The sequence below is a fragment of the Chrysochloris asiatica genome, unplaced genomic scaffold (genome assembly GCF_000296735.1).
Source record: "Chrysochloris asiatica unplaced genomic scaffold, ChrAsi1.0 scaffold00066, whole genome shotgun sequence".
NCBI lineage: Eukaryota > Metazoa > Chordata > Mammalia > Afrosoricida > Chrysochloridae > Chrysochloris > Chrysochloris asiatica.
The window spans coordinates 4,853,661-4,868,782 of record NW_006408584.1 but is presented as its reverse complement, the minus strand read 5'-3'; the positions used below and the strand labels follow the sequence as shown (position 1 = coordinate 4,868,782).

The 15,122-nt window shown below is 35.2% G+C and overlaps 1 protein-coding gene across 2 annotated transcripts in view; it reads left to right on the top strand.

Moving 5' to 3' along the window:
- Window positions 1-15,122, top strand: part of GALNTL6 (UDP-N-acetyl-alpha-D-galactosamine:polypeptide N-acetylgalactosaminyltransferase-like 6) — a 2,035,427-nt gene that overhangs the window by 800,299 nt on the left and 1,220,006 nt on the right. For both annotated transcript variants that reach the window (XM_006864525.1, XM_006864526.1), the window contains one exon: window positions 9,486-9,624. In XM_006864525.1, the coding sequence (XP_006864587.1) occupies window positions 9,486-9,624 (139 nt within the window). The remainder of the gene's footprint in view (window positions 1-9,485; window positions 9,625-15,122) is intronic.

The window sequence follows — 15,122 nt, the reverse complement described above, 5'->3', positions numbered from 1 at the left end:
CTTGAGATATCAAAGAGATTGTCCGATGATTTCCGCATTCTGTTGGGTCACCTCTCTTTGGAATGCACTATTTATTTCTTACTAAATAGGATTAGTGAAATGGCTTTTAAATAAATTCACATGAAAGGATATATGTCAAATGACTCTCTTTTTGTGATTTTGGTCACTCAGAGGAGAGAGATTTGGACCTTAAAATCATTTCCCCAGAGTCATTGTCTAATTGGTAATTATGGAAATGCTTAGTGATAATAAAGTTGTTGTTGTTTGGTGCCATCAAGTCGGTACCAACTCATAGCGACCTTATGAACAGCAGAATTAAACACTGCCCAATCCTGGGCTAACCTCACGATTGTTGCCATGCCTGAGTCCATCGATGTTGTTACTTGGCCAAGCCACCTAATTGGGGGGTCTTCCTAATTTTCTCTGACCCTCCACCTTACCAAACATGATATCCGTCTCCAGTGACTGGGCCCTCCTGACAATATGTCTGAAATATGATAGACAAAGTTTGGCCATCCTGGCCTCTAAGAAGTACTCTGGCTGTACTTCTTCCAACACAGATCTGTTGGTTCTTTTTGTAGCCCATGGTACTTTCAATATTCTCCTCCAACCCCATAACTCAAAAGCATCAATTCTTCTATGGTCTTCCTTATTTACCGTCCAGCTTTCACATGAATAAGAGGTTATTGAAAATACCATCACTTGGGTCAGTCACACCTTAGTTTTCAAGCTGACATCATTGCTCTTCAACACTTGAAAAAGGTCTTGTGCAGATTTACCTAATGCAATATGTCGTTTGATTTCTTGACTGCTGCTTCCATGAGCAGTTTATAGTTTATAAACTGTTTATAGTTTATAAACTTCTTGGATAGTTTATCCAAGAAGAATGAAATATTTCAATTGTAAGCTAAATACTTGATGTATTATATTTAACATGTTAAAACATAATCTATCCAATGCCTTTAAAATAAAGGTTGTTTTTTATGAATGTTGTAGAATATACATTTTGTTAGTTGTTGTTCAGTTTTATTGAAATTTACAAAATGGTTTTTTAAAACTTTATAGGTGTTATCACATTTTCCACTTTTTTACTATTTTTAAGTACTGAAATTCAATTCTTTTTGTGCGAGGAAATTTGGTGATAATAATAGTCTCCCTTTAATTCTTTACATGAAACATGAGTGAACAATGTGTCTTCCACAGTGAGACTTAGTGGGTTGAATCAATATATGTATATAAGTAATTAATAAAATACTTTGTACATAGTGGACACTCAATAATTAATCATTGTATAAAAGAAATTTTCCACTAACTTCATTATTTCCCATTTACTTTGAAAAGTAATATGTGACATTTTCTCAAACAAACAAATAAAACAAAACAAAATGGGAAACAATTTGAGATCCAGTATTTCTTTTCTTTCTTTTTTTTTGAGGCCAAAAGTGAAACACTTAAAATGTTTCCCTCTCTCCCTTGAAATTGGAGAGCTTTTCAGTCCGCTGTTTGACCATGTAATCCCTTATCAGCCTCCAGCTGTTTGATCTTGGCTGTCAGCTCTACAGAGGTTAATGTCATTAAAGCATAAGCTAGAAGCTAAAAGAAAATATCTTTTCTCTTTTATTTCAGGGTGAACTGGTATAGAAACCAAATTTCCTCGCACAAAAGGAATTGAATTTCAGTACTTAAAAATAGTAAAAAAGTGAAAAATGTGATAATATCTATAAAGTTTTTAAAAAGTTATTTGGTAAATTTCAATAAAACTGAACGTCAACTAACAAAATGTATATGCTTCAACATTTATGAAAAAACCTTTATTTTAAAGGCATTGGATAGATTATGTTTTTTAACATGTTAAACTATAATACATCAAGTATTTAGCTTACAATTGAAATAATTCAGAGAAATTACTTTAAAGTCAACCCCAGCATAAATGGCTGTTGACTCTCAAGTTATTTTTGCTAGGCAAGAATGTGAAAAGAAATCTGTATTAGAAATGTTAAACAGCAAAGATATCAGTTTGAGGACTAAGGTTCTCCTGACCCAAGCCATGATATTTTCAATTGTCTTATATGTATATGAGGCTTCTACAATAAATAAGGAAGTCCAGAGAATAATAAATGCATTTGAATTATGGTGTTGGAGATGAATATTAAAAGTGTCATTGACTCTTAAAAGAACAAACAAATATTTGTTGAAAGCGCATCCAAAATGCTCCTTGGAAGCCAGCCTGTCAAGACTTTGTCTTTCATACTGTGGACATGTTATCAGAGGTGACCAATCCATGGAAGATATCATGCTTGGTAAAGTGGAGCGACAACAAAAAACAGGAAGAACCCCAATGAGATAGACTGACACAGTCGCAGCAGCAATGGACTCAAATATAACAATTGTGAGATGGCTCAGGACCAGGCAGTGTTTCCTTCTGTTGTGCATAGAATTGCTAAGAGTCAAACAACAACAAAATGAAGGGAAGAAAATAAGTACTATCATTTTAAACAAAATGATCAAAGGAACAAAAGGAATAAACTTTAAATATGACTTAAAAATAAGAGTTGTTTTTGTTGGTATATGCCATGGAGTCACTTCCGACTCATAGCGACCCTGTACAGGGTTTCCGAGGCTGTAAATCTTTATGGGAGCAGAAAGCCTCATCTTTCTCCTGCAGAATAGCTGGTAGTTTCGAACTGCTGACCTTGAGATTTGCAGCCCGATTTGTAACCACCACACTACCAGAGCTCCTTAAAAATAAGAGTTAATTAAGGTTAAAGGTAAGTACAAAAATCAATAAATTTGTGAGGGACACTTGTTAATGCTCTTAGGTAACTTTTATGGTTCTAACTCATAGCAACTCTGTGCAAACAGAACAAAACACTGCCCAATCCTGTGCCACACTGGAAAACATTATTATGTTTGACCAAATTGTTGTTCACAACTTGTCAAAACATCTCATTGAGGTCTTCCCTTTTTTCACACTCTCCAATTTATAGAGCATGAAGTCCTTCTCAAGGGACAATTCATCCTAACATGTCCAATGCATGAGATATGAAATCTTACAACCCTCCCTTCTAAGAAAAATTCTGGCTGTGCTTCCAACACAAATTTGTTTGCTCTTCTGGAATTCCATGGTACTTTTAATATTCTTCTCCAACATTATAATTCAAATGTATCAGTTCTTCTGCTTTTCCTCATTCATTGCCCAAGTTTTGTATGCATATGAGACAAATGAAAATATCATGGCTTGGGTCAGGCATACCTCATTATTAAAAGTGACCTCTTTGCTCTGTAACACTGTAAAGAGGCCTAGAGCAGCATATTTGCCAGTCCAATACATCATTTGATTTATTGACTGCTGCTTTCAGAGCATTGACTGTGGATCCAAACAAAATGAAGTCTTTAGCAGCTTCAATATTTTATTTGTTTATTATGATGTTACTGGTCTATTTGTGAAGATATTTGTTTTCTTTACATTGAGGTGCAATTCATACTGAAGGCTGTAGGCTTTGATATTCACCAGTAAGTATTTCAAGTCCACTTTGCTTCCAGCAATCAAAGTTGTGTTATCTGCGTACTACAGGTTATTAATGAGACTTATTCCAGTCCTGATGCCATCCTATATGTTCTTCATGTAATCCAGCTTCTTGGATTATTTGCCCAGCAACAAATTGAATAATTATGGTTAAAGGATATAAACCTGGTACACATCTTTTCTGATTTTAAACTACCCATTATCTTTCACCTTGTTCTTTTAAAAAGATTGCCATTAACTCTATGTTCAGTTTTCTCATAAGTATGGTTAAGTGTTCTGGAATACCCATTCTTCACAATGTTAGCCACAGCTGGTCATAGTCTACAAGTCAAGAGCCTTTGTCTAGTCAATAAAGCAAAATTAAACATCTTTCTGGTGTTCTCATCTTTTAGTTATGAAATGACTGATGCCAGTAATGGTATCCTTAGTCTCATGTCCTCTTCTGATTGCAGCATCAATTTCTAGCAGTTTCCTATTAAATTGAGTAAGTATGGTGAAAGAATACAACCGTGAAACACACTTTCCTGATTTTAAAAACTTCAGTATCCTTTTGTACACATATATATAGATATATGCTACTGTTTTTGTTGTGAAGTGTTGTGGAGTCGGAACCAACATATTGCTACCCTGTACAGGGTTTCCATTGTGGCAATGCGAGTTAATGCTCTGGACTGCAAGATTGGTTTGAACTGCAAGGTTTGTGGTTCAAGTTCACCAGCTGCTCCTCAGAAACCCTATATAGATAGGGTTACTGTGAGTTGGAATTGACACCACAGCACTTAACAACAACATCAGGGTTTCTGAAAAGCGGCTGGTGAGTTTGAACTGCCGACCTTGCAGTTCAATCTGAACTTGCGGTCTAGTACTTATCCTACAGCCTCAAATATATTTATATTTGTTATAGTTACGGGCTGTCGAGTCGGTTTGGACTCATAGTGCCCCTATATAGGGTTTCTGAGAGCGATTGGTGAGCTCAAACTACCAGCCTTATGGTTAAAACCAATTGTGCAGCCCAGTACTTCCAAGAATCAATGTATTGCTGTTGTGAAGATTGGTTGCCTTCGAGTCAGTTTCTACTCATAGCAACCCTATATAGAGTTTCAAAGGAAGGAGCAGCTGGGTTTGAATGACCAATCTTGTGGTTGGCAGTCCAGTACTTATCCACACCAGGGCCCTACCACTCAGCTACCAGTTTGTCACACTGTGATGCCTTGAGTATTGCTGTGATGTTGGAAACTATGACACAGGTATTTTGAATGATGACAGAGATACCCATGGTGGACAGGTTTCCGCTTCCAGACTAATACAGAAGAAGGAGAGAGAATACTTCCCAATGTTCAGCTTCTTGAAACCTTATGAATAGCAGTGAAACAGTGTCAGAGAGCACCAGAATATTGAAAATATTGAAACATGATGATAAATAGCACCAGAACATTGTCAAATATGTTGCCAGAAGACGAGCTATTCAGGTTCGAAAGTACTCAAAATATGACGGGAGGAAAAGCTACCTCCTCAAAGTTGTTGTTGTTGTTGTTGTTCCGTGGAGTCAGTTCCAACTCATAGCGACCCTCTACAGGGATTCTTGGTGTGGCGCTGTGTGTTAATGCACCAGACTGCAAAGCCGTTTGAACTTCAAGGTCAGCAGTTCAAGCTCACCAGCCGCTCCTTGGAAACCCTATACAGGGTCGCTATGGGTCGGAATCGACTCGACAGCACTTCACAACAACAACAACAACAACAACAACAACAACAGGGTTTCTGAGGCTGTAAATCTTTACGGGAGCAGAATGCCTCATCTTTCTCCCATGGAACAGGTGGTAGTTTTGAACTGCTGACCCTGAGGTTAGCAGTCAGATTCTTTAACACGCTACTAGAGCTCCTTCCTCAAAGTAGAGTTGACCATAATTTTGTAAAAGGAGTAAAAATTTTGAGACCTTCATTTGATGACGGAACACAACCCAAAATAAGGAGAAACAGCCATAAACATCCATTAATAACTGGAGCATGTAATGTATGAAGTATGAATCTAGAAAAGTTGAAAGTTGGCAAAAATTAAATGGAACACATAAATAGTGATATCCCATACATTAGTGACTTATGGGCTCATATTGGTCATTTTGACTATGATAATCACATGGTTTACTATGCTGGGAATGACAAATCGATGAGGAATGGTGGTGTATTCATTCATCATCAAATAGAACATCTCAAGATCTATGCTGAAATAAAATGCTGTCTGTGACAGGATATTCCACATACCCAGAAAGGACACCAGTTAATAACACTGCTATTCAAATATATGCACTAACCGCTAAAGCCAGTGATGGTGAAATTGAAGAATTTTATCAACTTCTTCAGTATTAAATTTATCAAACATGTAATCAAGGTATTGATAATCACTGGTGATTGAAATTCAAAGGCTGGAAACAAAGAGGAAAGATCAATAGTTGGAAAACATGGCCTTGGAAATAGAAATGATGCTGGAGAGCACATGGTAGAATTTTACAAGACTTCTTCATCGCAAATACCTTTTTTTTTTTTGCAAATAGCTTTTTTTAAGCAACAAATAAGTCAATTAAACACATGGAATTCACCACAAGGGAAGTCAAAAAAGTCATATTGACTACATCTGTGGAAAGAGAAGGTGGAAATGCTCCATATCATCAGCCAAAATGAGGCCTCAGGAAAACTGTGAACAGGCCTTCAATTGTTCACATGCAACTTCTGGCTGGACCTGCAGAAAATGAAAACAAATCCACAAGAGCCAACTATGACCTTGAATATATCTCATCTGAATTTAAAGGTCACCTCAAGAACAGATTTGATGAATTCAATACAAATGACTGAAAACTAGAAGAGTTGTGAATAATATCAAGAACATCATACAAGAACAAAGCAAAAGGTCATTAAGAAGACAAAAACAGAACAAAACAAACAAACAAAAATGAATGCTGGTAGAGATTCTGAAACTTGCCCTCTAGCTTAGAGATGCTAAAGCAAATGGAAGAAATGAAGAGGTAGATGAGTTAAATAGAAAATTTGAAGGGCAGATTAGAAGATAAAGTAAAATATTATAATGAAATATGAAAAGATGTGGAGTTAGAAAACTGACAAGGAAGAACATGCTCAGCATTTCTCAACCTGAAAAAAACTGAGCTAAAAACAAATTCATGACATGCAATACTGAAGAATTCTAGGGCAAAATATTTAATGATACAGAAAGCCTCAAAAGATGGAAGAAATATCAAGTCACTTTATCAAAAAGACATGGATTTTGTTCAAGCATTTCAAGTGGTAGCATATAATGAAGAGCCGATTTCTTCATAAAGGAAGAAATTCAATATGCCCTGAAGGTATTGACAAAGAACAAGGTACCAGGAACTGATAGAATCCAAATTAAAATTTTCAACACTGTGTAGCACTGGAGACACTCACTCATCTATGACAAGAAGTCTGGAAGACAACTACCTGGCCAACTGATTGAAAGAGATCAATATTTGACTCATTCCAAAGAAAGATGACACAATGGAAAGTGGAAATCATCAAACAATATTATTAATATCACCTGCATGTATAATTTTGTTAAAACTAACTCCAAAACTGCTGCAACAGCACATTGGCAGAGAACTGCCAGTGGTCCAAGCCAGATTCATACCAGCACGTGGAATGAAGACTATCTTTGCTGACATCAGAGAAATCCTAGCTGAAAGCAAAGAATACCCGAAAGATGTTTACCTATGCTTTATTGACTGTGCAAATGCTTTCAACTGTGTAGATTATGACAAGACATGAACAATACTGCAAAGAGTATGTGTGTGTGTGTGTATATATATATATGTATATACATATATATATTTTTTTAAGTGTCTGAGGATATGTGAAACTGTCGTACTCATTTTGAAGATATTTTAGCTAGTTTATTTCCAGGAATTAATTTTCTCTTTCTAAGCATACATTTCCCCTTCTAAGTACAGTGGCTCTGTAGGATAATCACTTTACAGCCCATCTTATGGGAAGAAAGATGAGGCTTTCTGCTCCCATAAAAGATTGATAGCCTTGGAAACCCTATTCAGAGTTGCTATGAGTCAGAAGTGACTCAAGGGCAGTTAATAACCAGAAGAAGAAGCACGAGTAAGTGGGAAAATATGAACTAAAATATTCATTGAAACATCTTTTTGTATTGGGGAAAACTAGGAATAAGCTATAATTAGGAAAATTTGGAATAAGAGTGGAATGGTTTAATTTTGGATACAATAAAATAAGTCAACTGTTGAAGATAAATGAAAGATGGCTTAATATACAATTGTTGTTATTGGTTCTGACTGATAGGGTTTCTGAGAAGTGGCTGGTAGGTTTGAACTGCTGACCTCCTGGTTTGTAGCCTAGTGCTTATCCAACATTGCTACACTATGATTCCTGATATACAATTAGGTTGGTGTCATTAATGCCATGGAGTAGGTTCTGACTCATAGCAATGCTATATAAGGTTTCTGAGGATTGGCTAGTGTGTTGAACTGCCACCTTGCAGACCAGTGCTTATGCTACAGTACTATATCAGAACTCCAACAATTAGATTAGGAAAATTTAAATTATAAAACAATTTATATATTAGAATCTATTTTTTAAACCCTCACAACTAGATCAATAAATAACATCATGATAAATGGAGAAAAGATTGAAGATAGCAAAGTCTTTATCTTGCTTGCATCCACAATCAATGCTCATGGACACAGCAGTCAAGAAATCAAACAACAGATTGCATTAGGCAAATCTGTTGCTTAAGACGTCTTGAAAGTGTTCAAGAGGAAAGACATCACTTTGAGATCTAAGGTGCATCTTTGCCATGAAGTTTTCAATCACTTCATAGCCATGTGAAAATTCAATGATGAATAAGGAAGACCTTAGGGGAACTGATGCATTTAAATTATGGTGTTGGAGAAGACTATTGAAACCATCATGGACTGCCAGAAGAAAAAACAAATCTGTACTGGAAGAAGTACAATTAGAATGCTCTTTAGAAGCAAGTATGGTGAGACTTTGTGTCATTGTTTGGACATGCTGTTGGGAGGGATCCTTTCCTAGAGAAGAACATCATGCTTGAAAAAGGTCAGTAAGAAAGAGGAATACTCCAATGATATGGACTGAGACATTGGCTGTAACAATGGCTTAAAACATAACAATTGTGAAAATGGTACAGGACAAGGCAGTGTTTCATTCTGTTGTGCATAGGGTTGCTATAAGTAGGGAAAAACTCCATGGAACTCAACAACAACAGTTTTTAAATAATAAAACGCTAGGAGCTCTGGTAGCTTAGTAGTTACGAATTGGGCTGCGAACCTCAAGCCCAGCAGTTCGAAACCACCAGTTTTTCCACTGGAGAAAGATGAGGCATTCTGCTCCCGTAAAGATTTACAGCCTCAGAAATCCTGTACAGACTCGCTTTGAGTTGGAACCGACTCCACGGCACACAACAACAACAATATCTGCTTATGTACATTTAAAATCTTAGCAGTCAGTCTCTCTGGAATATGCAATTTACTATTTCAACTGTTGTTTGTTGTTAATATTGGTTGTAGCTATTCTAAGTAGAAAATATTTTAAAAGTATAGCATGATAAATAAAATTTTGCTACAAGAGCCTTCTGTAAGATAATAGGTGATCAAAGAAACACACACATTCAAGTTTTATTAGCTGTGCTATTATATGAAATGGTCTTTTAGAAAAAAATGATTATTGTGGAGACGATTTTGACTCCTGGTGACCCCATATGTGTCATGGAGAACTGCTGCATAGACTTATCAAGGGAAGATTGATAAGAGCTTCCCAGGTCTTTCCTCCTGGGTACCTCTGAGTTAACTTGAAGCTTCAATTTCTGATAGCATCTGAGTGTTAATGTTAGAATCATCCAGGGAATGGTTGTTTATACAGATGTTAATCCCATTTTGCTTTCTCCTGCTAGGGAAAGGTGAACATGGGAAACCATATCCCCTCACTGAAGAGGATCATGATGATTCAGCTTACAGGGAGAATGGATTTAATATTTTTGTCAGCAACAATATTGCTCTAGAGAGGTCCCTGCCAGATATTCGCCATGCTAAGTGAGTATCCCCATAAGTGGAGTGCTTTTCCAGCTTTTTTTTTTTGCAGCTGTTTTTTGTTTGGTTTTTAGCTTTGTTATTTTTATTATGTATCATAGTGAAATGTTGCAATTGTTGTTGAGTGCCGGCAACTTATAGTGACCCACTATAGGAGTGGCTGGTAGGTTTGAACCACTCACCTTGAAGTTAGCAGTCCAGTGCTTATGCTATAATACCAAACCAGGATACAGGTACCCTAAAATATGTCTCTAATAATTTTGAGAAAAAACACATTTTAAAAAATTTCAATATGTGTAATTTAAATTAAGAGTCCTGGTGTGGCGCTGTGGGCTAATGCGTCAGACTGCAAAGTCATTTGAACTTCAAGGTCAGTGGTTCAAGCTCACCAGCTTCTCCTTGGAAACCCTATACAGGGTCGCTATGGGTCAGAATTGACTTGACAGCACTTAACAACAATAACAACCATTAAAATTATAAACAAATAACCTATTGACTCTCTAAAACTGAATTCATTAAACCTTTTCTTGGCTGAGTTAACTGGGTATCTCCATTTAAAAGGAAATTTTGTAAAATAGATTTTGTTTATATTTGATCATGTAAATTAAGAAGCAAGCGTTTTTTCTCTAGCTATTAGAGCTACCATATTATTTTGCATATACAAGAGCAATTCAAAATTATTGCTACTGGGGTTCCAGTTCATACACACAGGTTTATTCCAAACAAATGTGCTTAAATATGTCTCTGCAGGTAAGCTTCTTCAGTAATATCTTGGTTTCATTTGGGTACTTTTTTAGGGAAACCTTACCCCATCAACTTTACAGCCCTAATCTTGCCCTTTCAGACTTTTTGTTCTCCAACCACAAAGAACAATTAAAAATAACATTAGTTGATTCTCATGAAGATGCCCAAAATGCCTTTTCAACATCGTGCAAATTGAAGATTGCAGAATTTTAGGGGAAACGAATAGAGAAATGGAAACACAGCCCTCAGAAGATGGGGGATATATTGCAAAACACTGGTTTTACATTTTGATATGTTGGTTTAATAAAAGTTTCTATAAAGGATAAGCACTGGATTGCTAACCACAAGGTTGGCTGTCCAAACCATTAGCCATACTTTGTAAACCCTATTCAAGATTACTGTGAATGGGAATTGACTCGACAACAGTGCTCAGCAGCCCAGGTTTTGGACTTATCATCTTATACATCTTCTGTGGACTTCATCTCAAACATCAGTCATAACCAAGGGCAGTCTTTTTTTCCATATAGAATGTCTAAAATTAATATATCCATAATGAGATGGTTCATATGAGATCATATTAACCCTTGGAAAAATTAATTCTTATCAAGATTTCTACTCATAATAAATAAATGTTTTAAAGTAATGAAAACTAACGTCTTTGAGAAAAACAAATATTTTAAATTGAATGCAAATATCTATGACGTAAATATTTGAGAGTACAAATTATTAGAGTATTTAATATTAAAATGCATATTTTAAATATCAAAATATAGACTATATAGTATAGATCAATTAATTTGATTTTTAAATTATTTCCTTTTAATATTACAACATGCATATTGATAATATTTAATAAATTCTTACTTCTAATAATTAAGTTTAAGATTATTCATAATATATTTAGTTCATTTTTTCTTTTCTTAATTTATATTTTTAAGTTGAGTGAGCAATAGTGTAGTGATTGAATTTAGTTACAGTCACATTTAGAAGCTCCTATGTTGTTTCATCTTCTACAAAGAATGCAGAGAACAAATGCATCCAGTGTCCAAAGGTAAATGGTTGGCTGTGAAATTCCCCATCAAATTCCCTGTCCCTTATGAAGTATGTGTGACAGGGAGTCCATTTGTTTAACTGAAGCATAGTCAAATACTATGCAAATGTAAACGCACTATTGCTTAGTAAATTCATATCTATCTTCTTTTTGTTTACCCATAACTATTCCTGACACTGTTTATATATAATGTTTTTTAATGTTATAGTCTTCTTATTAGCATAATCTCAAAGGATGCCAAGAATATAAAATGTGGTCAGAATTTAGAGATGGGGAATTGCAGTGAATACTTGATCAATGTATTCAACTGTTGCTGATATATTTACCCTCTCTTTCCACCAAGCACTCTTTAGAAATATTGGTTTGAGGGAAAGAAATTGGAGAAAATAAAAGAGGGCAAAGATTTCAAATAAAGATTAGGAATTTAAATTAAACCAGTAAAGCATAGTGACTGAAAATCTTAACTTCGTTCAATGCTAATTAACCCTTTAAGAAGAGTCAGTAAATTATGGTTTGGAGGATTATTTTTCTAGTTACCATTTCTCATCCTTATAAATTTGTTTTGTAATATAGAATATTGGTTTTCTCTTCAGGTTTTATATGAATTTGCATTTCTCTATATAGTTAAGCAGAGGATTAATGTGAAGAGAACATCAGTTTTTTTTTTTTCCCTTAGCCAAATGTTTTATACACTGGTTTAGGCCTTCCAGCTAGCTAAATTATCCCCAAGTTACTTGAAATCATCTACAGTATTTCCCACTGACTGAGACCATGTCTAGTTATGATAAATTTTAATATCTAATTGTACAGCATCAAAGAGGCATTAAGTTGCATTGTTGGCATAATAAATATGCTCAGAGTAATTTCCATCCACCTCCTTCCCCGCCCCCACAGTTCTAATGTTTTAATCTGCATTCAAGTGGAAAGAATTGCAGATGGAAACAGTGTAGAAAACACTGATGTCAAACATAGGCTGATAGTTCTATCATTCTCAGAAAATACATATTTTTGTGTACCATTTTTTTTTTTTTAAATTCCAAAAAAATTGCAAAAAATCCAAAATGAGAAGAAAATATATTTTGAAATTTTTAATAGAATTATTGAGTTCATAGTATGAAGAAAATATTATTTTAATGTTAAGGAATAAAAATCTGGCTAATATGATATAGTCATATCATTCTCACCATTGAAGTTAGAAACCTAACAGGAAAAACAGCATATAGTAAAATGATACACAAACAAACAAACAAACAAATAGAAACATAGAAAACAAAAATTCAATCATCTTAACAGAGGGTTTAAGATGAATAGAAAAATGATTTAAAAGGAACTTGGTAACACAAGTACAAGCACAATACAGGAAGGGAAACCTACCATAGTCTCTGATTTCGTCAAAGCTTCACCTGCTTAAAACCCAAATCCAAAGAGAATGTTAACAGAAACCCCACTGTTTAGAATCCTATGTTTTTCATCTCATCCATGAGTCCCAAATATGTGTAAATATAACAAGAATGTGAAACACTATGTAAATGGTCCTTCAGACTATAAAATTAAAGTTATATATATATGTATATTTCAGAAATTATCAAATTACCTGTTGTTAGTGCCCTGGATTGGGTTCTGAGTCACAGTGACCTCATGTACAACAGAACAAACACTTCCATTCTTGCAATCTTTCCTATTATTGAGTTCATTGTAGTCACTCTGTCAAGACATCTCATTGAGTCTTTTCCTCTTTCCATTGATCCTCTATTTGCAAGCATGAAGTCCTTTTCCAGGAAATGGTTCCTCACAAATATCCAGTGCTGCTATAACACACATACCACAAATGGATGACTTTAACACACAATGCATATCCAAAGTACTTGAGATTTCTTATAAGACAGAGTTCACTCTTCTGGCCCACCATGATATTTTCAATATTCTTCATCAACATCATAATTCAAAGTCATAAATTCTGCAGTCTTCCTTATTCATTTCCCAACTTTCCTATACACAAGGCAATAAACCAATTTTATGCATATATGTGGATTATAAAACTAACTAGTTGTCTAGTGTTGCTATAAAACAAATGGATGATGTTAGCAAACAGAAACATATTCTCTCACAGTTTGGGAGGCTAGAAGTTTGAATTAAGAACACCCACTCTGAAGAAAGATCCTAATCACCTTTTAGCATCTGTAGTCCCAGGATTCCTTGTAGATCTCCATATATCTTGGCATACATCTTCCTCTGGATCTATACGATTCACAACGCAGGGACCCCAGGTCCAAAGGATATAATATACTCCTGGCTATTGCTTCTTGGTGGTAATATGTCTCTTTCTCTCTCATGTCTCTCCTTTTATATCTCAAAAGAGATTGACTCAAAGAATAATTAATCCTGTAGATTTAATCTGGTCTCATTGTTGTTGTTGTTAAGTACCATGGAGTCAGTGCTGACTCATAGAGACCCTGCACAGGGTTTCCAAGGCTGCAAATCTTTGCAAGAGCAGAAAGCCTCATCTTTTTCCCACTGAACAGCTTGTAGTTTTGAGCTGGTAGATTAGAACTGTGGAGGCGGGAAAGGAGGTGGATGGAAATTATTCTCTGAGCACATTTATTAAACCACCTGATTCGTAACCACTACTCTACTAGAGCTTCTAACATATAGGATAATTAAATAAAATGGATCACATCAGATCACCTCATGGGATGATTGTATCATGTTAGATCTCATCATGGTCGTGATAATGACATCTTAACTACTAACCATTGAGAATCCTGGCTCAGCCCAGTTGGCACAGTCTTACCTATTACTTTAGGCTACAGGTAACATAGCATTGATATAATGTATGAAAAATTATCTGTGCGACATTTTCTAAGAAAGCAAAATAATTAAAAAGAAAAAAACAAAACAAAAAACAAATGATCTACAGTCAGAAAATTCAAACCACAGACTCAATGTGGGAGGAAAGTGTGTGTTTTTCTTTGTCAGGAATTATGCAGTGGAAAATAGTGGGGAGCTATTATATTGCAATGTTTGTTGCAATGCATTATATTGCAATGTTAGTTGGCCGGATCTTTCCAAACTACATAAACGTACTACTTACTCTACTGTGTTACAATTTTGGTCACTCCCTCTTTACCAGGTCATAGTCTCAGTCTTAGTTTAAAAAAAAAAAAAAAAAGATGGTTCTACATATTAGGTGCTTTGACAAGCTTAGTGCACATTTTGGTTCACCTTGAAGAATAATCAGTCAGAAATCCCTATCCTGACAGCATTTTTTGATTGGTTGTCCTATTCTTTCTTCTTTACAGCATAAAAATGAATTCCTTTCTTTTACTCTGTTATTTTATAGAATCAATAATAGATTCTGAAAAATAGTATTTACAAATAAAAGAAAGCCAATTGACATGGGTGAAATGAGTTGATCAGCCTTATTTTCATTGAGATAATAATGTCCTGACTTCTCACTTACATTTTAAATGTTTTATACATTTAATCATTTTTATTGTTCACTCATATTGTAAGGCCCTAACTGATTTTGCCTAGCTACTTGACCAAACTTTAGTCAGGCTTCAAGAAGCATTTTAAATAGACAAGGCCTCAGTTTTTAGTTCCCTCCAGAGACAAGGTCAATCTCCATTCTGTACATTAGCCTGAACACGTCCTCCTGTTCCAGGAACGCGTTAAATCAGCTCATGTTGCCTTAGAATATCCTTTC